Source organism: Ambystoma mexicanum, chromosome 5q (genome assembly GCF_040938575.1).
Source record: "Ambystoma mexicanum isolate Mex_15411 chromosome 5q, UKY_AmexF1_1, whole genome shotgun sequence".
Classification (NCBI taxonomy): Eukaryota; Metazoa; Chordata; class Amphibia; order Caudata; family Ambystomatidae; genus Ambystoma; species Ambystoma mexicanum.
In genome coordinates this window covers 686,710,492-686,732,478 of record NC_090933.1, presented here as the reverse complement: position 1 = coordinate 686,732,478, position 21,987 = coordinate 686,710,492, and the positions used below count along the sequence as shown (strand labels likewise).

The 21,987-nt window shown below is 47.3% G+C and overlaps 1 protein-coding gene and 1 long non-coding RNA gene across 6 annotated transcripts in view; one reads left to right on the top strand and one right to left on the bottom strand.

Annotated features, from left to right (window-relative positions):
- LOC138497593 (uncharacterized) overlaps positions 1-19,055 on the top strand; it is a 34,020-nt gene extending 14,965 nt beyond the window's left edge. The window contains exon 4 of one of the 2 annotated variants that reach the window (XR_011278618.1): positions 14,493-19,055. This is a non-coding gene — a long non-coding RNA (uncharacterized lncRNA). The remainder of the gene's footprint in view (positions 1-14,492) is intronic. The other variant, XR_011278617.1, reaches the window with a different exon arrangement.
- CSPP1 (centrosome and spindle pole associated protein 1) overlaps positions 1-21,987 on the bottom strand; it is a 1,841,309-nt gene that overhangs the window by 383,261 nt on the left and 1,436,061 nt on the right. For all 4 annotated transcript variants that reach the window (XM_069621145.1, XM_069621146.1, XM_069621148.1 and 1 more), the window contains one exon: positions 15,183-15,322. In XM_069621145.1, the coding sequence (XP_069477246.1) occupies positions 15,183-15,322 (140 nt within the window). The remainder of the gene's footprint in view (positions 1-15,182; positions 15,323-21,987) is intronic.

Below are 21,987 nucleotides of genomic sequence, written 5' to 3'. Positions count from 1 at the left end.
TAGTCACCCTTAACATTCACTCCCTTTTCTTCCACTATGAATCTCATGCATGCACCTTTCACGCTCACTAAAACAACACTCTGCCACCAACCGATGGCTCACCTTGTAAACTCATAATAGTTCTCCTCCACGCTCCTCCCCTTAGTGTCTTGGCCCTCCTGCTCCTCCCCTGACCTTACCCTAAAATAACTCGCACTTTGCTGTTTCCTGCCCTCCCTTTTACTCTCAGCTTCCCTTTCGATTGTCCCTCTGTCTAGGTCCATTCGCCAGGCCAACCACTGCCTTTCCTTTCCCCATGGGAGGTGCTACAATCAGAGAAACATTCAAGAGGTATTAAGTTCCGCGCTTTTTCGTACATGGCTTCTCTAGTGGTGGTCCCGCAACAGTCAAGTTTCAGGCTTCCCGGCAGGGGGAAATGGCGTCTCCAAAAGGGCACCACCACACAGGTAAATACAATGGTTCCGAGTGAGTATTGTTGGGCACTCCTCACCCCGACTTGCAGTGGTCTTGTTCTGGTGCAGGTTGTTCTCCCTGAGACGGTGGATCAGTCCGAAGTGTTCCGCTTTTCAAGTGGTGTGATACAGTGGTACTCTTTTCAAGCAAATAGGCACAGGGCAAAGGAATAGGGACTGGGGTCCCTCCCAACTACCACACCCGCCTCGGTGGTAGGAATGGCTCTGGCATAAACCATGGTAGGCAGATCTCGTGCCCTGTCCCAAAGCATAAAAAAGATACCAGACAAAAATAAAATGGGACAAAAAGTGTCACTGTTAAGATGGTTTTCCAAAATCTCAGACAGATGCATAAAGTTCTGAAGAAACACTTTAGAGCAACCATACAACAATTCCCTAGCACTTAGTCTAGCCCAAAGATGGCAGGGGGCTTGTGCCCTAAAAACAACAGTTCCAAAGGTAAACTTTTCAGGTAGGATTGCTCTGGTTTGTGAGTAGCAAAACTTGTATTGGTGGCAACTCTCCAGAAGACGCTTCTTCATCCCTAAAACAGAAGTGACAACTCTTCTTGGAGGGGGAGGAGAAGAATGGCACCCAGAACATTCGCTGGGGGAACGAGACCTCTTGTGACCTTGCTTCTTCCCTTTCCTGTCAACTTCATGGGAGCCAAAATATTCTCAGGTCTGTATTCCCTTGAACAGTGAAGCTGGAGATCTGGAGGGTGTGTGCTTCCTGCTCTTGCACGGGAAGTTGCGCAACTTGGCAACATGCTCCTTAGGGTCATTCCATGCAGAGACTGGCACAAGTTGGACTCTTTCATATTGTGCTCTACCACAGGCATTAAAAGACAATGTGGGGGTCAGTGAAACAAATGCCTCGAGCAGTCCTTAAAAGGCTTTAAGACAACCTTGGGATACGACATGGCAAAGTTAAAATCAAAAATACAAGTGCCATTCAATGCAGTGTGCAGAGTGCACAGAAAAATTGAACTGAGGTCATGAGGCGCCAATAGCTTAATATGTACTGCTCCTGAAGACATGTCCGGTGAGCATTGGAGTTGGGTAGATGCGCATGATGCCCCCCCCCCCCCCGGTGACTGAAAATATTTCAGAAGACAGCGGGCGCAGGAAGATGTATATATTTAAGATGAGAAATCTGTGGTAGGAAGGAATCAATTCAAAATATCAGTCAGCAGAATTTACGGCAAACAACAGGTTCAACTGGAGCATGGCACTGCCATGTAGTCTCAGTTGCATTAGTGAAAATTGCCATTCTGCCCAATGGTACCATCATTGTAGTGCCTACAGACTCAAGACCAATCAAGAATATGAGAATATAATTCAAACTCTTGGATTAGGATGGAAATGGTTTGCAAACTCAGAATATGATACAATCTTTGTAAAGAAACCTGGAAGGCTAAGAAGGTGTTCTTGTTGAGAGGGAATTCAAAGTCTATCTGGGGAAGTGTTAGGCAGAAACCTGTGCAGTTCCATTAGGGACCACTGCAAAAGATTTAAGACTACAGGTGTTGGCAGTAAACCCACTTGGTAGCAGTCTGTACCACCCATATTTACCTGGTAGCTGTGGCTGAGCAGCCAGACTTCCATCAAGAAGAGTTAGGCAGTATGCAGAGTATACACAATAGGCACTCGGGTACAATAATACTAGCAAACACTGACCAGAGCTTTGGTATCAAAGTATATAATTATTTATTTAAAAACACACAGTTGAAACACTCCAGCACTCTTATTGTAAAATGTCTAAACACAGTTACTAATGTAATATATACATCCCTTTTTCCTTATCAGATTAGTCACAGTAAACACCACTTATTTTCATACAGAGGTGAGCGCTTAACTAGATTGCACTCCAATAAGTTTATGAGAAAGGGAGGGGAAAAAGGCAGAATATGCAATGGTACACCCCTCTAAGATTCAGGAACACGGTTAGCAAGGCAGAGAGCAAAAAAAGTTACTGGTGAGTCAAAGTCCAAAGGCTGGGCCCACTCTTAGAGAGAGCAGAGCACAAATGCGCCCAAGATCACACAGTTACACTATGCTTCGAAAGTCTTGCAGAGGGTTCAAAAAGGGTTTAGAGAGGCTTTAAGAAAGTTTAGCCAGGGTGTCCCAGACTAACCCAGGTTCGAAAGCCGGGGGCTAAATCTACCCCGTACAGTCGGTAGCAAGGGAAGCCAGGCGGGACACGGTACCTTAAGTGGGAAGGATCCTCCAGGGGTGGCAGTTGTTCCTGGTAGTGGGTGCAAGTCGCATCGTCGTCCAGGGGAAGAGAAGATCTCGACTTGGAGGAAAGATGAAGGTCGTTGCACTTCCAGGGAAGAAACCAGCCACGGAGTCTTCCGGTTAAAGGTGGTACCTTTGTTTCGCGGTCGTGGTAAAACGTGGTATCCCGGTTGTCGGGGTGCTTGGCACGGGCAAGGCGGCCACGAGATACGTCGGGAAAGCGAAAAGACTGTGAAACTGGTTATCCCCACCAGTCAAAGGAAGAAGACTCTCCAGCGGGAGATCTCCTCTGTCGTTGGGAAAAGTGGTGAGGCAGTCCAGCAGAGCTCCACCGGTGGTGGTGTCGTGGCAGGTCGGCTCAGCTTCTCCCTCATCGGATTCTTAAGTCCTGTGGCGACTTCTGAAGTTCCAGTCCCCAAAGCCCTGCTTTTATGCAGCAAACCCCCATTCACTCAGCCTAGCTGTCACTCAAACATGCTAGGTGGTGAGCCGGCCAGCTCACCACTTGGGCCAATCAGGATGGAGTGCGACTTGAGTTGCCTAGGCAACTCAGTCCAGGGTGCCTAAATTTCCCTCCACCCCTCCTAAATACCCCAGACAGAGTGGCACCACTTTGGAGGGCTTCTGTGGAGAAGCCCGCCAAAAAGTGGAACAAAGGGCTCGACTTGGGTTGGAGTCACAGAAGAGACCACAAACGCCATTTTAGAATCAAGTTTTGGCAAAAAATACCAACCGGAGAATTAATATTAATTAAATAAACCGGCGGTATGTTCGAGGCTACCGTAAATAATTAAATAAAGGTAGTAGCCTAAAACAATGGGAAATCCCATAGGAAAATATTTGCGGTTGAATATAAAAAGTAGTATCCACTGCCACCAGCCAAAACTCAATCAGGGGGACGGAGACGTGCCCCCTCGACTAACAGACCCTGGGGCAATCGAATTGCCCCAGCCCGTACGTCCACAATATGATGGTTTGTACTGGTTCTGTTCAGAATTTAAGACTAGTAAAGTCAATGGTGACTTTACATTCCCTGGGAGACAGTAGTCAGTCCCAGGGTATGGAGTCTATACTGGGGGGTCACTATGACACCGCTGTGTCACTGGACTGAGGGTGCTGGGTAACACACATCAACAAAAACACATGAAGCCCTATGGAGTAAAAGACCCCATAGTCCATTAAACACATCTAGATTCAAAGAAACACACTCAAATCATGCCCAAGAGTGAGGGTAAAAGAGTCTCACTCTTGGCAGGAGAAGAAAATAAACCCCAAAAATCCAGCAAAGCTGCTGGGGGACTCACTAGGTTAGGAAATTCAGCCTAAACAGAGAATTCTCCCTAACAGGAAGGACTATGAGAAGCCAAACTGGGGAAAACAGGTTGTCTGACCCAGAGTTTAACTTTCTCTTGATGGTAGCAAGGCTGATCAGGCAAGCAGTGCAGTAAACCTGGAACCAGGTGCTGCAGGCGAATTGCAAAGATGCAAGCCTGTTTAGCCTACAAAAAGGAGACAAAGGCCTAGAAAGACAGCAAACTGGTTATGCCCATAAGTCAAAGGAAGGGAAGTCTCTTGCAAAGGTCTTCCCCATCGAGTAGAAGGTCAAGGTCTGAAACGTAGCAGTGTTGCCCGAGCCATTGCCGGTTACTGCAGAAATCCTCCAGCATCACTCTGTTGCCTTATCTGGATCACTTCCAGTTCCAGTGTTTGACTAGTTCCCAGGGCGCAGCTCCATCTCCTTATATTCAGAAATCAGGCTGAGGATAGCCTAACCTTCCAGTAACAGACTTTGTAACATTCAAACTTGGAGGTGGCAGTCCAATAGTGGACAGGCAGACTCTCAGGAGGAATGTACATTAGGGGCAGGCAGCCCCTCTCCCATTTTTCTGCCAACTTTCACACACTGGTCATCCGTCCTGATCTTTCCAGGGGAAAGCTCAAAAAGATTCACAAAGGAAGAGGACGCCTGCCCCACCGCTAAAGGCAGAAGGATGACCTACAAAGGCCATGTCATCTTGAAATATGAGTAGCAGCCATTTTAAGTATGCAGTTATCATAAAGCATTATTGTGGATAAAAAGGGAGCACGCAATGTTGCATCCAAAAAACCTGCCACCATCCTGTTCATGAAAAGCATGGAAAGTAACAGAAATGTTACTTCTGAAAAGGTAAAGGGGACACATATTGTCCCTGTAGCACGCCATGGAAGATGATTTGTGTTGCACAGGAAAGATCTACATGCCATAAAATGGGGATGATATCCTCTACATTGGTAGGCATACAGGCTACACAGTGCACCCAAAATGATATACGAAAGGGGCTTGAAGGGCCCCTGGCAGCATGACACAAAGTTAGGGGTGCTACCATCAGAAAAGTGCAGATGCCAGAGCAATGGGCGACCGTGCACCGGCTACCCAAAAAGGTGGCCCAGTGTCCCAAGAAGCAAAACAAATACAGCAGAGGAGCGAGTGAAAAACCTCATTCACCTTCAAAGATAATGAAAACATTCAGGTCCAGACGTAGTGCTTGGGGATTCAAAAGAATTCAGGGAAAGTGTGCAAAAATGAACATTTCCCTAACAGTTCTGTTAAAAATAACCCAGTCAAAGTCTTCTCTAACAAATCAGCATAACTCATCTTGTGACAGCAGCAACTTTCAGGGTAAAGCGTCTTACATCACAACAGTACTTGTACGCCAAAGGAGACTCAATTTAATAACAGGTGTGTTAGTTTTTGATACCACATTTCTCTACACTTCATAAACAAGGGTTGATGGGTAACTGAAGCTACAGTCTTGCTGAAGAAGCTGCTCCGCTACAGTCATATGCTACAAGTACATGTGATGGCATGAAGGACTACATACCGGACAATTCACACCCCGTCAACTGTCACGCCAACTGAAAAGCGTGGCAGACTCATTTAAGTTCTCACACCAGCATTCTACACTCACCCATCTATACGACAAAGGCATTTCATGCAGTATCATTGACACAGATCAGACATGCACAATACAACACATCCATCTGTACATGTTGAAACACTAAACACCACAGAACTCAGAAATCGGATGGAAGACCAGCATGTTGAATCATAACACAACAGGTGCATTTATAGAGTTCACATTCACCCGGTGTCTCATCTTGGTGCAGATGTTTATTGTTACCCTAAACAATGGTATTCATTTTAACAAACCCAGAAGGATGAAGGGCGGAATGGAACTGCCACAATTTAAACCTGCGACAATGAAGTGAAACACAGACACATTAGTGCACTGTGCCAAAGACCCAAAGAGATCAGCTCCAAGTGCGTATACAAGAAGTTTCCATTTAGAGCCAACCAGAGGGCAAGTTCACTGACAGGACCACCCAAAGCCCTCTCATCCGCAAACTATGAAACATTAAATAAAAGAATACTGGGCCTCTTCATGTTGGGGCAGACCTTCATTTGTGGGGCTCTGGATCGCTACTTTTCTGGGTCCCCTAATGTTTTGCTGCCTTCCTTGGTATTTCCACTTTTCTTTTGTCGACAGAGGGATTCCTACGATAGTCCCCATTCCACTGCAACCATTACTCTGATGTGCTGCACTAGCAGCACCTACGGCTACTAGGGCAGAGGTGCTTTTTAGGCATCCTATTTTAGCCCCAATGTGATTTTCCTACCCTGAAAATGTGCCGTCGAGTAGGCTTATTACAGGTGTGATTTAGTTTTAGCTATACCATGCATGTAGCCCTTTTTACGGTATTAGTAGCCCAAAGTATCTATATGCTAGACATTGGATATATGACAAAAAAATGCTTTAAAACACCAATCGTGGAGGCCACCAGGGGGCGCAGGCAAGATGGCTGCCTGAGCCTAGAGTTTCCGTCTAAGCCCTGGGAATTTCGGGGAGACAGAGGAGAAGGAAGGCCCCTGCCCGTCTAAGAGGCTAAGGAAAAGCTTTCTGAGCCGAAGCCCAACTTAACGCTCGAAGTCCGGAGCTCGGAGGTGCCCCCAGGCTGGAGCTACGCATCAAGGAGCGTTGGCACCCCTCCCCCTCCGGGGTTCCACGCAACGCCACGGAGCGGCGCATCGGGAGCATCAGCAGGAGTGTTGCCGGAGTACCGCCGGGCGAGCTACAACGGGAGCTGTGGCCTGGAAGGCGGCCCTCCTCCCCGCGGGCACGCATCACCACTAGCACGGCGGGTGACAAGGTTCAACAGCCCCTGCGCACCACCAGCAAGGCGAGCGCCGAAAGGAGGTGGGGGCCGCGCCGCCCGTGACAGTGCTGCAGCCAGCCCTCCGAGCTCAGCACCAACGACTGTCCCTGGGGCCGGCGCAGAGGCGCGCCCGTACCACGCTCCGCGAGAGGAGCTACCAGGAGTGAGGGAAAAGATGAAAAAAACAAAAGATAAGGAGCTTTTCAGGGGGAGGCCCCCAATTAACGCAGACAACGCCCGCGCCCCGTGGGGGGGGGGCTTACTGTGCCACAACTGGGAGACTCATGTGAGGGTGAAAGGGCACACCTCCAGAGGAACTCAAGAGCCCTTAAAACCAGGCCTGAGGAAACAAGAGCTGCAGGGCCGCCCCCCCAACCTGGGCCGACGCAGGAGCGCGCCCAAACGTCTGCCGGTGAGGGACCCAACACTGCAGCGACGCGTGAGACAAGGTGAGGAGGAAGCACAGAGGGAGCCCTGAACAGGCAGCACTGACCCCAGCCACCCACGATAGGGGGAATAAGCAATTTGTGACCACCATCAGAGGGTCGGATCCTGCGAGCCCACGCACTTAGACACTGGTCCCCAACCACAGGGGCCCACAACAACGACCACTGGAGAGTCACTTATGGGCGCCCAGCAACATCAAGAGAGGGAGTGCTAGCCTCCGCGGGACCCCCCTCCAGCCTGGGCCGACGCTGGAGCGCGCCCGTCCACACAGCTGGTGTGGAACACACAGGAGGGGTCCTGACGGCTGGCTACCATCTAAGTGGCTACCCACAAAGCTGAGCCACATAGAGAAGAACCATCTGTCCCGCAGAAGCACCTAGGCCCAAGCTTTCCCTACACAAAGCCCCCTCTCACCACGGATAACGGCCACACACCGGGTCCCACCGCTCTTCAGACCCTGGGCGGCCCTGCACCAGGCCTAGAAAGACCAAGAGGTCCCTGGAAAGAGACCCTGAAACAGGTGCCAGGTGAGCAATCAGACCCATTGATTACGGGTAGGAAAGCCCAATCACTGAAGTCACTGAATCACCGGCCAGGAGAGAAATTGGAGTAGGTTAGGAGGACAGGTACCACCACACGAGCTCCATGGGACCACCGCCACACCTGACCTTGGCACAAGCTTCATGAGTTGGAAGGAAGCTCTTTCCAAATTCCAATTCCGAGCCGATGAGAATGAAATGGCATCCCGAGGCCCACCCACCCCAGCCCCGGACCTGGGCGCGATCCAGAACAACATCCAGATGATCTTAGAGGAGATCCGGGGGATAAGAACAGACATGGGGGCCAAGTTGGCAGACCTCACCACAGAAGTGACAACTCTGGAGGACCGAATGGAAGGGGTCGAAAACAACCAACTCTCCACTGCACTCCTAGAGACTCAAATGGAAGCAAGGTTCATGGAGTTCCAGCGGCGCTAAGAGGAACTAAGATTCAAGGTTGACGACATGGAAAACAGAGAAAGGAGAAACAATTACACATTTTCGGCCTGGTGGAATCGGAGGGAGAGCGCCCGCTTGGCCTAGAGGGCAAGATACACGACATCATACGGATCATTCTGGGCACAGAAGCCGCTGAAGGTATCAAAATGGACAGAGTGCACCGCGCCGGACGTGGAGGCAAGGGCCTTCGCTTGGTCCTAGCGAGATTACATTATTATAGAGACGAGGCTAGGATCTTGGAGAAGGCCAGGATTCTTGGGAACATACAATATGGGGACTGCAAGGTGGCCGTTTACCAGGCCCTCTTGGCCCTCACCCTGCTGATGAGGAAGAAATGCGTCAACCTCACCAAATGGCTCCAGGAGAGGGGGGGTCAGGTAACGTTGGGGTCACCCCTTCTATCAGCGTTTGAATGGAAAGGAGAGAAGCATCACCTTGTAGCTGAAGAAGGCATCCAGAGCGTTACGGAAGAATTACTAAACGACCGGGCCGGCCCCTCGGCAGGCCGTGACAGAGGCATGCGGGACCGGATCACGGCCCCAGTGGCCCAGACAATTTTAGAGGCAAGGCAAAGGTGAAAGGGCCCTGCAAGTTTCAGAAAACTAGACATCCCTCATCAGCAGCCCATGGACACCTGAAATGAACCAGACGCCGCAATATAGCTTTCAGTTCTAAAATGCCTCAGGTCTGACGACTACACACAAATCCATCAGAGAAGCCAAGGACCGAGGCCCCAAGACACTAAGTTCACATGCCACATTGGCGCCAGGTTAGCTCCCGAGTTGGAAGAGCCAGTTTGATGTTTGCCACCGAAAGCTGGGACATGGTTGGTCTGGCGGCCCTGCCAAGGAAATATTAGTTAGTTGGGAGGTGGGAAGGGGGCAACACTTAGAAGACTTGAGCGCGAGACCCTCTGATAAACCTAAAGGGGCAATGGCTCCGACAAGAAGTTGAGGCTGGGGAATCCAGACAAACTATGACACCCGGGGCTGGGGAAGAAGCCCTGGTGGTTCATTGACCAGTCCCGACAACAGTCGTGGGAAGACGACGAATGCACCGACAAATTGTGAAGGGGGGAGGGAACCGGGGGGTGGGGGGAGGGCTTCAGGCGGGGGACAAGCCTACAAGGTTTGAGGGGAATGGGATCAGCCAGGTCGAGCTGGGGCTCCTAGCTTCACAATGAGCTCCACACCAGAAACAAATAAAGGAGCACAAAAAAACATGATCAAGGACGACAATGGTTGAAGGCAGAATAGGCACGCTCAATGTCAAGGGCTTAAACTCTCAAAACAAAAGATCACTGACCAGCAACATGTTTCGCAAACAGCTGATGGTACTCTTCCTAAAAGAAACCCATTACAAACAGGGGAAAGAGTCGCTGATTAAAGGAAAATAAATTGTGAGCAACTTCTGGGCCTCCCATAGAAGTTCAAAGAAGGAAGGGGTGGGCATTCTTCTAAACAAGACTCTCCACCTCGCAGATATAGAAACCAAAAGGGGCTTTGGGGGCGTTTCCTGGGGATTAAGGGCACGTGTGAAGGCGAACGTATCATGCTGGCCACCCTATACGCACCCAACTCTGGTCAGATACGGTTCCTGACCCAGATCTTCAGGCTAATGGATGAATGGGCAGAGGGGGCCGTGATACTAGGAGGGGATTTCAACCTCATAATGGACCCCAAACTGGACTGGTGGACGGCAAGAGGAGCGGGGCCAAAGGGTGTCACCAAAGACAATCTAGCTCTACAAACTCTCCTAAGGGAACATTACTGGTCAGATGTGTGGCACAAGGCGTGGCCGGGCCCGGGGGGATACACCTTTTTCTCTCCCCCACACTACACCCATACGAGAATTGACCTGCTCTTAACCTCAGAGGAGGGGGGAGGGGTGGCCTCGCACCTCTGGGTGGAGGCAATAACATGGTCCGACGACGATCTGTTGGGGGCTAACGGGTCGCTCCCCTTGTCCCTGTGATCCTCTCGATAGAGCTGCAACGACACACTCCTGAAAGACCCAGTTTTCAGAGATTTCCTAAGAAACGAGATGTTAGCCTACTTTACGAAACCATCCCAGGCGGTTCCACACGTGTTGCAGGGCCGAACGCGCAACGGAGAGCTCTCGGGATTTAAGGTCAACCTGGAGAAGTCGGTGGCTTTCATAGGGGGAAATCTACCAGAGATAGAGACAGAGTATGTGGGAGAGCTCCCCTTCCGACTTCAGAGTAATGGGTTCCGCTATTTAGGAGTCCAAGTCACAGGAGACCCTACAGGCCTCTTCCCTAATAACTTCACCCCACTCTGGACAGAAGTCTAGAGGGATTTAGAGAGGTGGGCAAGCTCAGGGCTCTCATGGATGGCCCGTCTTAACTTGATTAAAATGGTGGTCCTCCCCAAATTCCTATTCCTGTTCCAGATCCTCCCCATCCAGGTGCCCAAGACCTTCCTAACGGAAATAAAACTAACCCTCTTGAAATTCCTCTGAACAGCCAAGAAGCACAGGATTTCATACGAGGTCCTAACAAAGCCCAAGGAAGACGGAGGGGTGGGGTTCCCGGACCTTGAAACATACAAGGCAGCCCAGTTGAGGGTCCTGACAGATCACTTTAACCCTGGGACGGAAAGGCAGTGGGTGGCAATGGACAACAAGGTACTAGCCCCGGTCACAGTGGATGAATGGTTGTGGGTCCCAAGGTCGCGTATCCCAAGAAGGGTCCTAAACCACCCGGTGTTGGGGGTCCTGTGGTAGTCTGGAGGGAAGGAGGTTACTACAGATGGCTCACCACATGGCCCTCTCCGCTGAGTTGCATTTGGGCCCCCCCCCGTTCATAGATAAAATAGCTGAACCGGCCGCATTCCAGCAATGGTACGAGGCAGGTCTCACTAGAACAGGCCATCTGTGGGTGGGGGGATCCTTCCTACCCCTACTAGACCTGGAGGAGACCCTGGGGCTGGGCAAACTTTAACCATTCCGCTATCTCCAGCTCAAGGGAGTCCTCACTGAACCTTTGGACAGGGGTGTGGGGGGGACACCCTTAGGAGAGATCTGGCAGAATTCGAGAAACTGCTAATCTCTACCCGGGACTCCATGGGTGTCATATCTCGCCTCTACAAACTCCTCTTACACTCGGCCCCCGGAGAACCACCTCCAGCCCGGACACAATGGGAAAGGGACCTGGGAGGGGCAATTGATGATAAAAGATGGTCCAAAATGTGCATCCGGGCTAACCGCTCAACGACCTCGCTTCAATACCGACACCAGGCTCTGAAGATATTGCATAGGTGGCACTATCCCACCCCCAGAGGATCGCTAGGATGAGGGCGGGATACGACCCGCACTGTTGGAAATGCCGGAATGCAAAAGGTGACTACATACACATGTGGTGGAAATGCCCCATGGTCCAAACACACTGGGGAGAGGTACTATCCTGGATAAAAGGGGTTGATTGAGTGGCTAGATCCTTGTGCCCTTGGCTTTTCCTCTTTGGGATTGACGTAGGAGATGACCAGGAGGAAACCCAGGGTCACATGCTACAGGTCATGTTGGTGGCTGCCAGGTGCTGCCTGGCCCAAAAGTGGAAGAGCCCTCATATGCCAGGAGAGAAAGACTGGGTCAACAAGGTCCGGGCCATATATGACATGGAGTTTCTGACACATCTCATGGACGAATCTAGAACCAACATTGAGGAACTTTGGCTCCCCTTTTTTGAGAAGTTTGAATGCCTGGCCTGAAGTGACAACACCACGCCCGGGGCCGGACGCAGTCACTAATGGCTAATGGGGATGTTACCCAGTGTCCATGGGGCATTACATTAATAATCACAACATAAAGACCATAAAAAGCTGAGCCCAAGACATCAGTGTGCAAGGAACTGACAGATTGTGCCTTGAAAAGTTTTCTGTGAGCTTGCTGAACGAACTAGATACCAGCGCCCTATTCATGGGTGAGGGAGGGGGGGGGGAGGAGTGGGGGACAAGGGTTGTTAAAATGTTTTAAGGTGAATATGCCAATTAAATACGATTTAAAAAAAAAAAAAAAAAACTCCAGTCACTTCAGTTCAAGTTCAACAGACTTTCTTCCGGGAAACCAAATCCCATGAGAGTACATTCAGCACAAGTACAATTAAACATAATAAATATTTAATACATTACAATCAGAGTAAAGTTTACATCAATTCTAATAAATAATTCATCATGAATTAACTTATCATAAGAATCACAACAAACATAAACCAAGTACACCATATATAAAATGTGTCACTTTAAATAACAAGTACAATATTAGAAATTACCTATCATGTCAACCCCGATTTTGAATGCATCTAATAGAAATTGCCTAAGTGCCAATACTATTTCCATCGTATTGGTTTTCAAAAGGTAAATCAAAGCCAGTTGAGAATGTTGAAACCTTATTTTATCCAAAGTGGCACAAGATCCAGCTTTCCTGGTGTTGAATATAAAGGACAGAGTAACAGTATTTCACTTTTGGCCTTTTGTTTATCTTTGTGAAGCACAGGGCAGGCTAAAAATAACCAATGTGCTGATATGAGTTCACCCCGAGACCACCCCTGCACCCTAGGTTGTAGTTTAAACTGGTCTAAAATTCCCCAGTCGTCCCAATCTACATTCGGTATGGGTGGGCAAGAGTGTTTGGCAGTTTTTAGGGCCAGCCTGAAAGACAGGCTGCCTAAATATTTGTGTGCTGCTCTGTGATGTGATTGGAGGGCTGACATAGGTCATCCCCTATGTGAATGTGTTATCAGTAGGAGACCCTGAGAATTCTGCAGATCTGTACCAGATTTCCTGGAGGACGGCTGCTGAAGATGGGCTGCTGCAGAGAACCCTGATAAGGCCATATTGCCTGGACCCTGGCTCCTTTGTCTTTACACCCTGCTCCTTCACTGCTGGTGGAATCCCATCCCAAGCTCTTTAGCTTTCAGCTATCATACCAACTTGCCACACTGTCTTGGTGCCTAATTGTCCAAGGAGGCGAGTCTCCTGACATAGGGTGACTTTAAGTCCTGCCTTAGCTCCATTCTGGAGAGGTCATGGATCACCTCCTAACATTGCCCCAGTCATAGCATTCCTGAAACCCTGGGTCTCAGTGGACCTGTTTGTTGCTCATTCTGGTAGTCTGGGTCTCTGCAGTGTCATGGCTTCGAGACCTTACTACCCTGACTTGCCAGACCTAAACCAGACACCCAAACTCACCTCTGCCACCCGCAGTTCCTGTGTCCAATATCCAGATGATCCAATACCATGTTTACTTGTCCTTACATCCTGGGGAGATCATTCACTTTCTTCCTCAATGCTCCACTGGATCTGGGAGTAGCGGAATGTAGACCTCCCTTTTGCCCCAACCACCACCACACACAGTTGTTTTCCATAGACTAGAGTGGGCTTTGTGTTCCCTCTATAACCAGCTTTCTCTGGCTGGCTGGTTCTCCAACCCTGTGCTAATCTCTCTTCCCCTCTGGTGCCACCTAGGATAGCTGCCCCTTCTACTGCACCGAAGGGGTAAAATGAGAACATCCTCACTTTATCCTAGAACTGAGACAGACCTATGGGGTTTGGCTCATTGATTCCTATGGAAGGACATTTGGAAAATCGTGAAAACTGACTTATTAAGGCGCTGCCCTGAAAGGAGACATGTTTTCCCCGGACCCACTATAGGGCCCTCGAGTTTTTAGAGCAAATACTTGAATTTTAGAATCATTGCAGTTTACTCTGTGCCTAGAAGGTAATAGTGTTACAGTAACTACTAGTGATAACATTTATCTAAAGGTGAACTGGGACCTATTAGGCTCAGTGCTGTAATTCTTATTTTACTGCCCATTATGTTGCCAATTTGGTTCTGTTTCCTTAGATTTGTAACCCCTTTTTCACTACCTTTAATGACTCACATAGGCATGTTACCTCCAAGGATAGTCTCTTGTATTTTGTGTCCTGGAGTAAACTAGAATCAACGTTTTATCCCCCTTCTGTTTTATTATGTACCACTCCATTGTGGTACTTGTTCCTAAGTACTTATTTACTGTTTTGTATGCATGTACAATATAGTATGTGTAGTGTATTTTCTGTGAATACGTCTGGCATAACTTGTATTGGGCTTTGGAAAAAATCTCCCAAACACTTAACAAAACAAATACTCCCAACTCCTTGCAGTGCAACACAGAGCAGCGAACAGAAGCAATTCAGAAGATCTGCCGTGCAACTGTGATGATTTCAATGGACACCCTGAAATTCTGCATTATTTAGCAATGGGGGACGCATGGTAGAGGGGAAAGTGCTGTGAAATGTCCTGGAACAGCTTTTCTAAAGAGCATCTCGGAGTGCTACAAGTACTCAGCTCTAGGAGAACAATGTTATTTGTCTAGTTGCTTTATGCACAGAGCCTGTGAATTGACTAGGAGCTAGTGCCATTAGCCTAGGGTACAGCAAACTACCTGTCCTGCTTGGCTGCGCAAGAAGAACCTGTTTGAAAATATCCCTTTTCTGTATGTCCATCCAACTCCTCTCCTAACCCTCAATAAAATGTGTGATGTTGCCATCATATTATTGAATACAAAGGACATCGTATGCTGCCAAAGGGGAGAATATGTATACCATCCATTTGTGACATGATGGGGACGTTTGAATTATACTCAAAGTAGAGACGTTATAAAATGTTTTGATTGTTAAAGTGTTCGTCTAGGTGGTTGGGTCCATCAGCAATGTGAATCTAAAAACAATGCCCAAACAAGAACTCTGATATTATTTGAAAACAATGGTGTGTACATGCAACATTTTGTTTGTTATTGTGTATTCTGTCTGTAAAGCAAAAATGAATATTTCCAAGACTAGTTATCAGCTCACCTCTGTATTTTAGGTCATTGAACTCCCGGATATTCTGCACATTGATGGTGTCAGTCTTCATTGAAGGACGTCTCACTGGGGCCTGCATTCGAAGTCTGGCCATATCAAATACATCCACTGTATTCATCTCTTTTTTTCGGCTGAAAGAAATGCCACAAAGAAAGTATGTCAGTGTGTCCCTGTTGTCTATGCAATGGGATGGCAAGATTGTTTCAGCACTTCCACATACGATTTAACAGATTACAAGATGATGGTAATTCATCATCAGCAAAGGACTCTAATAATTCAAAGAGCTGATCTTCAATTCCCCCGGCTTGCAATTTGCAGATTTATTATATCATGAGACACAATGTACAGCTTGTTTAGCTTTACGTTTTTAGATTTGATATCATGCGGAAAACAAAAATATAAACGAGGAAAACAGTTGGCCCATTTTAGGATGAGAAAATAAAAATAGAACAAGCAAAGTGGACGAATTCAGAAATTTGTTAATGTTTTGTTATGTCATCGGTACTCCCAGATAAACGCCGATTACCATTTGATAAAAGACACACAAGGAATCCAACACCATTGCTATCTTTAAAAAAATAAGCCATTCATCAGAATATCAACAGCTCCAAAACAACATGAATCATCTTCTGAGGATGATTTCAACACTCTCGCTACTAACTCCCCACACAACATTTGGAAAAAAATATACCACCATTGTCCTTTTTGACCTTGGTGAAAAATTCCAACAACCCTGTGTGCAGCGATCTTCCCCCTTGTAACAGTTTTATAACACGGCACACTCCAGCCAGGGACTTCTTCCACTGACAATGAATGTGGTGCACAATAAAAACGCTTTTTATCTTGAATAAATATCAGGTTCTTTCTTTGAAAAGGCCCCAAGCCGTCTCACACCCACCTTAACAAACACCCTGTGTTGCAATGGACTATGAACCAGGCCGGTGTGTAACAATATATTTATTAATTTTAGGATTCAATGAAAAATCAAGCAAATCAAATAATTTAGGCAGCAGCCACCACTGTGTGGCAGTACAAATGCAAATATCCCACAATACAGTTAATTCAAACTCCTAACATATACACAGAAACCTTTAATAGCAAAACAGAAGAGAAAGTGTTTTTAAAATCAACAGATGGCAAACAAGTACAACACCCTACCCCGTGCAACAATCACCCCCAAACATCTGCTAACTAAATTCTTTGTGGATAGAAAGCAGTGACAAGGAGTCAAAATGAAGAGGGAAAAAAATCAGATTTCGAATTCAGCCCACCACCCCAAAATGGGAGGTCAGAAACAAAAATGAAATTCTTATTTATGAGCAAAATGGCATAATCGGATTTCACTCGTTACTTGTGCAGCAGTTTACAATTGCGGTGGGATAGCTAGGACAGAAATTTGTGTGGCTGCACTGAAGAGATAAGGAAGCTTACAGGCACCAAAGCAACGTGAATACAGGTAAGAAAATCGATTTGGAGGAAAAGGCAGAAATGCAAAATAAAAACACTCGCGGCAGAATGGCAAGTCGTTTCTACACAGAACTTGGGATGACGGCAGCCACGGAAAGGGCTAGGCTGTCAAAATCGGTTTTCAGGAGAAGAAAAAAAGGGAAATTACAGATAGGATTCTGATGGAAAGGGATTACTCTTAATAGGGTTACTGTTAGGGTTTTTCTATGTGACAAATACAAATCGGGATTTATAGGAAAGCCCAATACACGGGCAAATTCGGTTTTTTTTGCACAATGACTAGTTCTACTGAGGCTATATTTTAATGGCGATAATTATTAAAGAAAGACACTGCATGCAAGGGGGTTAATTTTGAATTTTAACCAGCTCGCACCGTGAATCTCCTTATAGGGGAATTCATTAATTTACTTCAAAATGGTATTAAGGACTTGCACAGATAAAGAATTATAAAAGAAATACGCTAACAGACATAGGCTAACAGTTTCTTCTATGGAAAGGTGAACAGATGATGCTGGCAATTTGGGATTTCAATGGGGTGCAAGGGTCAAAAGAGCGGGATATGCAATTTGGCGACTGGGGTTATGTGATACCTACAATGTAAGCTTGAGTTTGAGGTTCTGGAAAGGCAGTGAGGTCTCTGGACAGCTAGGCCAAGGGATCTGGTCACTGGACTCTCCTGGATGGGTTGCTGGACAGCTAGGCATGGTCTGGTCACTCGGCTCTCCTGAATGGGATCAGCTGCGTCCCCTCCTTTCTCCCTGGATTCTTGTGTGTGCCTGGACCTGGATGGATGGATCTGCCTCCCTGGATCTTTAAGGTGAGTTTCAGTGGAGTGTCCATTGTGTTTCTCTGTCTCCCCCTTATATAGCCAAAGTGACAGAGTTTTACAATCTGGGGGCGGGGGTGAAGTACTCTGGAATTACTCCTTTCCTAGGGTAGGCCAGCCTATCGGTTCTCCCACCTCCCCCTGGGCTGATTGGTTATGGGGCAATTACATAATTTATGTGTGAACATTTGTGACCTTTCTTTGTCTCACAAAGCTACTTTTTACCAAAAATGTGTTATGCGCAAAACTTCACATTTATACTAGTCACCATCATAAGAAGCAGATATATACGGATTCCATAAGTCACAGGGAATTAGACAGTCTGATAGCTGACTCTGTGCTGTGTCGCATCGCCTTTTGGCAAAATTTCGACATTTTCATGAAAAGCATAATATTTAAAAGTCTGCCAATGACTACACATATTCCCAATAACATTTAGCATCTTTCCACTTAGTTTCAGATCATCCCATTTATATTTTACCCCACAATGTATTTATCATGGCCATTTCAGTTCACCAAGTGCTAGAGACAAGCACTTGGTCTCTGTTTGTCTACACTTCTCATGAAATACTGGCATAATATAAATGTACTACTTATTCAGGGTGCTGAGAAAAATGTCTTAATGTACCAAAGTTCTTTAAAGTCAATAGGGTGAGTTGGTTACTGTGTGGGCGGTCCTGCAAACCCCTACAGCCTACTGTCTCTGCCAGGTCTGGCTTGCAACAAAGGGTTTTTATGATGTCCTTTGAAGTTTTTACAGTTCCACCTTCAGGGTGAGTGCTGGTGGAAATCGCACCTCTCAGTCATGCACCAGCCCTACTGGGTTTCTTCGTTCCTTTCTGCAGGGATGCCGGACAGTTTAGCGAGGCAGTGAATTTTCACACTCTTGGGCTTTTCAGGTGTCCTTGTGGGCTGGTTTACTTACGTATGCAACCCTTTCCATGGGAGGCAGGGCCTCCTTGAAGCCAATCCCTGTGCCAAAAAACAGTTCTGCTGGTTTCTGAGTTTTTTTTTCTCCAAATGGGGATAAATATACCGTACATTATAAAGCAAAAGCCCCCACCCACATATCCAATCACATTTCTGTGCAAGCACAAACTCGCATTTGACATTTCACTTTTAAACAGCATTTTCCCTATTTTCAGAAGAGCAAATTCACATGTGTGTTCATTTCCTTGCATTTCAAGTCTACAAATGCCGTTTCTGTAGACCATAGTTTCATTTCACTTAATCTTCTGGGGGGTTTTGCAAATACAGTTGGTTTGTGGACTCAAAAAGATTCTGCCCAGGATTTCTTTGATATTGACATGAGAAAAAGAAACGCCATGTTATTTTTTATTTACTGCAATTTTGAGCGCGATGGTTCACAGTAAAAGAAAACAAAAGCTGTGTTAAGTGGAAAACAGAATTCTTTGCTCCTCAAGTGCTTTATCAGTACAGCAATGTCATTCTTGAAATGTATTGCCTCACTTCTTGGTAATCAGCAGAAATACACCACGCAAGGGTGTGTTTCCATGAAGGGCACAACTTTGTGATGTTTTCATGAAATAAAGACAATTTTCAAAGCCGTTTTGGATGTCAGGCGCAGCTTTAGTCTTCAAATGACAGAACAGCAAATGTGGTGCCGTTCTGACTGCATGTCATTTTCTGATGATTTAAATGAAGGTAAAACAAATGCAAAACCATTCTTTGGGTGGCAGTGTTCAATGCTCGCCAAACATGCACCAGGGTTAGAAAAGTGCAGCCATTTTGGTGGCCTTATTTCAAGGTGGTTTTTGATTTGAAGAGGAGTTCTGAAATGGGCCTTAAATGTACCCCACATCCTGCTACTTGAAAAGTGACCAACCCCTCCATCTCGTAATAACTAAGCCTTGATGACCTTGCTAACTTACAACTTTCTAAGAAAAATCCTGGAAGAGGTCCTCGCGATCAGTACAGCTGACAACAGTAGATATAGTGAAGTAATGAAGCAGAACACACAACTAAAAAATATATTATAAATTATGGGAAGTACAAAATTTGCATATCCATACATGACCAGCATTTCAAATAGCCACCTTTGGCTTGCATCTGCTTAGAATCACATGCTTTGCATAGGCCAGCATCTAGTGGTTGGTCCAGAGTATTACATGTTTTTTTCAAAATTGAAAAAGGCCTTCAACGTGGACCTTCCTGTCATAATATCCCTACTCAACGCATGCAGTACCCAGAACCCTCACATATCAACATTCTCAGATTGTTTTTCTGACATGAGGGTGTTTGCTCAGCCTACACTCATGGAGGCTGTGAGGGTTGATGCGATTCCAAGCCATAGAAAGGCAAATATTGGGTAAGAAATGCATGCCTTCTGAGGCTTGTAAATGTACTGATATGTACATGCTTTCCACAGATTAGCCATCAGTACCTGAAGAAGGTGGAGGGTGAGCTGAATATACAGTTAAAATAGTTATTTTATTATTACTTGGCCAACCGGCGAGTTTGCTTTCACTTACTTATCTACACAAAAGAGATGTGTAGATGTGTGAACAGAACTCGGTGTTGCAGCTTTACAAATTGCATGTGACGGAGTGATTGCAATGAAGGCAATCGTTGCTCCTGTACTCTTATGGAGTGAGATTTGGAAGTGAAAAGAAGGAGTGTGTGTGCCAGTGTGCATCTGTTGTACGCACTGAGCAATACACCTTGCAACGGTTGATTTGGTTGCTGGGTCTCCCTTTCTTCCAGTAGCAAATGATACAAAGAACACATTTGTTTTACGCAGTGCTTTGGTTTTGCTTAGATAGAATATTACTGCCTTGCGAACATCAAATGCGTGCACCGGGGAAGGGAGGTTGCGCCAGCGGCAGTCCAAGATGCTCTGGCAGATACGATCTTTCAAATGGGATTAATGTAGTCACCTGGAGAATCAGGCAGAAGAAAGCTTGGAGATGCTGGCGCCAGACTACTGCATGACGTGCCTGACTGGAGGGAGAGGACACTGCGCCTCGAGACCCAACGTGAGTGGAGAACCCAACAGCACCTCATTCATGATGGTTCCAGCAACTGAGTGAGCTCTGTGCTGAAAAGTGCAGCCTTGCAGTCCCAGCAGATGGGCTGTGCAGCCAGGAGTCTTTAGCTGTGGCCTCCAACCTTGCGTGGGTAATTTTGATGAGGGTGAGCCCCTGCTGGTAGACAAGGACCACTTATGTCTAGAGAGGTGGTGTATGGATGAAGGCAGTTCTGCCTGCGGGGGTCGGATGCAACATTCCATTCTGCTCTGTGCGCCGAGTAGGTGTGACTAATCTGGACAACTCGTTCTTTCATCCCAGGAGCAAGCCACCTTCTTTGAGGCTAGGGAGGTGAGCCTGTGAACCTTTGATTGGAGTAGGAAGAATCCTACGCACTTGCAAGCCTCTGATTTGCAGACATCCTAGATGGGTGGATACACTCTACATTGCAAAGCCAGCAGTAGCGTTGAGAGACAGGGAGAAAGCAGAAACGCTGGATGGCCAGAGCTGGGGAAGGTAATACAGCAGAGAGAGAAAGGGATGGAAGGATCGCCCCTACCTGACTGCATGACCATGCTGCAGCCGTGGTGGGTCCAGGAACTGAGAAGAAACGCTGTGAACAGGGCATAAGGCAGGAAAGAGTCATCCTCTTTGAAAGCAAGGCCAACCGAGATTGCCAAATCGGCCCAAAACAGAAGAGCCGGAGACACCTTCTTACCTGGTGGTGTGACCATGCTACAACTGTGGTGGGTGTGGGACCTAAGAAGTAGGAAGAATCCTACGCACTTGCAAGCCTCTGATTTGCAGACATCCTAGATGGGTGGATACGCTCTACATTGCAAAGCCAGCAGTAGCGTTGAGAGACAGGGAGAAAGCAGAAACGCTGGATGGCCAGAGCTGGGGAAGGTAATACAGCAGAGAGAGAAAGGGATGGAAGGATCGCCCCTACCTGACTGCATGACCATGCTGCAGCCGTGGTGGGTCCAGGAACTGAGAAGAAACGCTGTGAACAGGGCATAAGGCAGGAAAGAGTCATCCTCTTTGAAAGCAAGGCCAACCGAGATTGCCAAATCGGCCCAAAACAGAAGAGCCGGAGACACCTTCTTACCTGGTGGTGTGACCATGCTACAACTGTGGTGGGTGTGGGACCTAAGAAACTATGACGCTGCCTGGATAGACGGAGGGAACAAATCTTCCACGTGCCAAGTCAGGCAGAAGCAGAGAAGCAGACGCACATGTGTCAGTGATGCTGTGGGATATGTTTACCCACTCAGCAGCACTCTCCCCCTCCCCCCCATATCACCAAGCTGCGCATCTGCAGTCACCAGCAAAATGGCTGCGCTGGCTCCTGTGGGCACCATGGCCTCAAAACTGCGTTGTGCAGCGACAAAAAGATGTCTGCACCATCTTGCCAATCACATATTGGGCAAGATGGAACAAGGGGGCACACTGAGTGAGCTTGCCAGTGTGTTCTTACATATACAAAAGAAATAGAGTGAAAAAGCAGCGCTGCTTT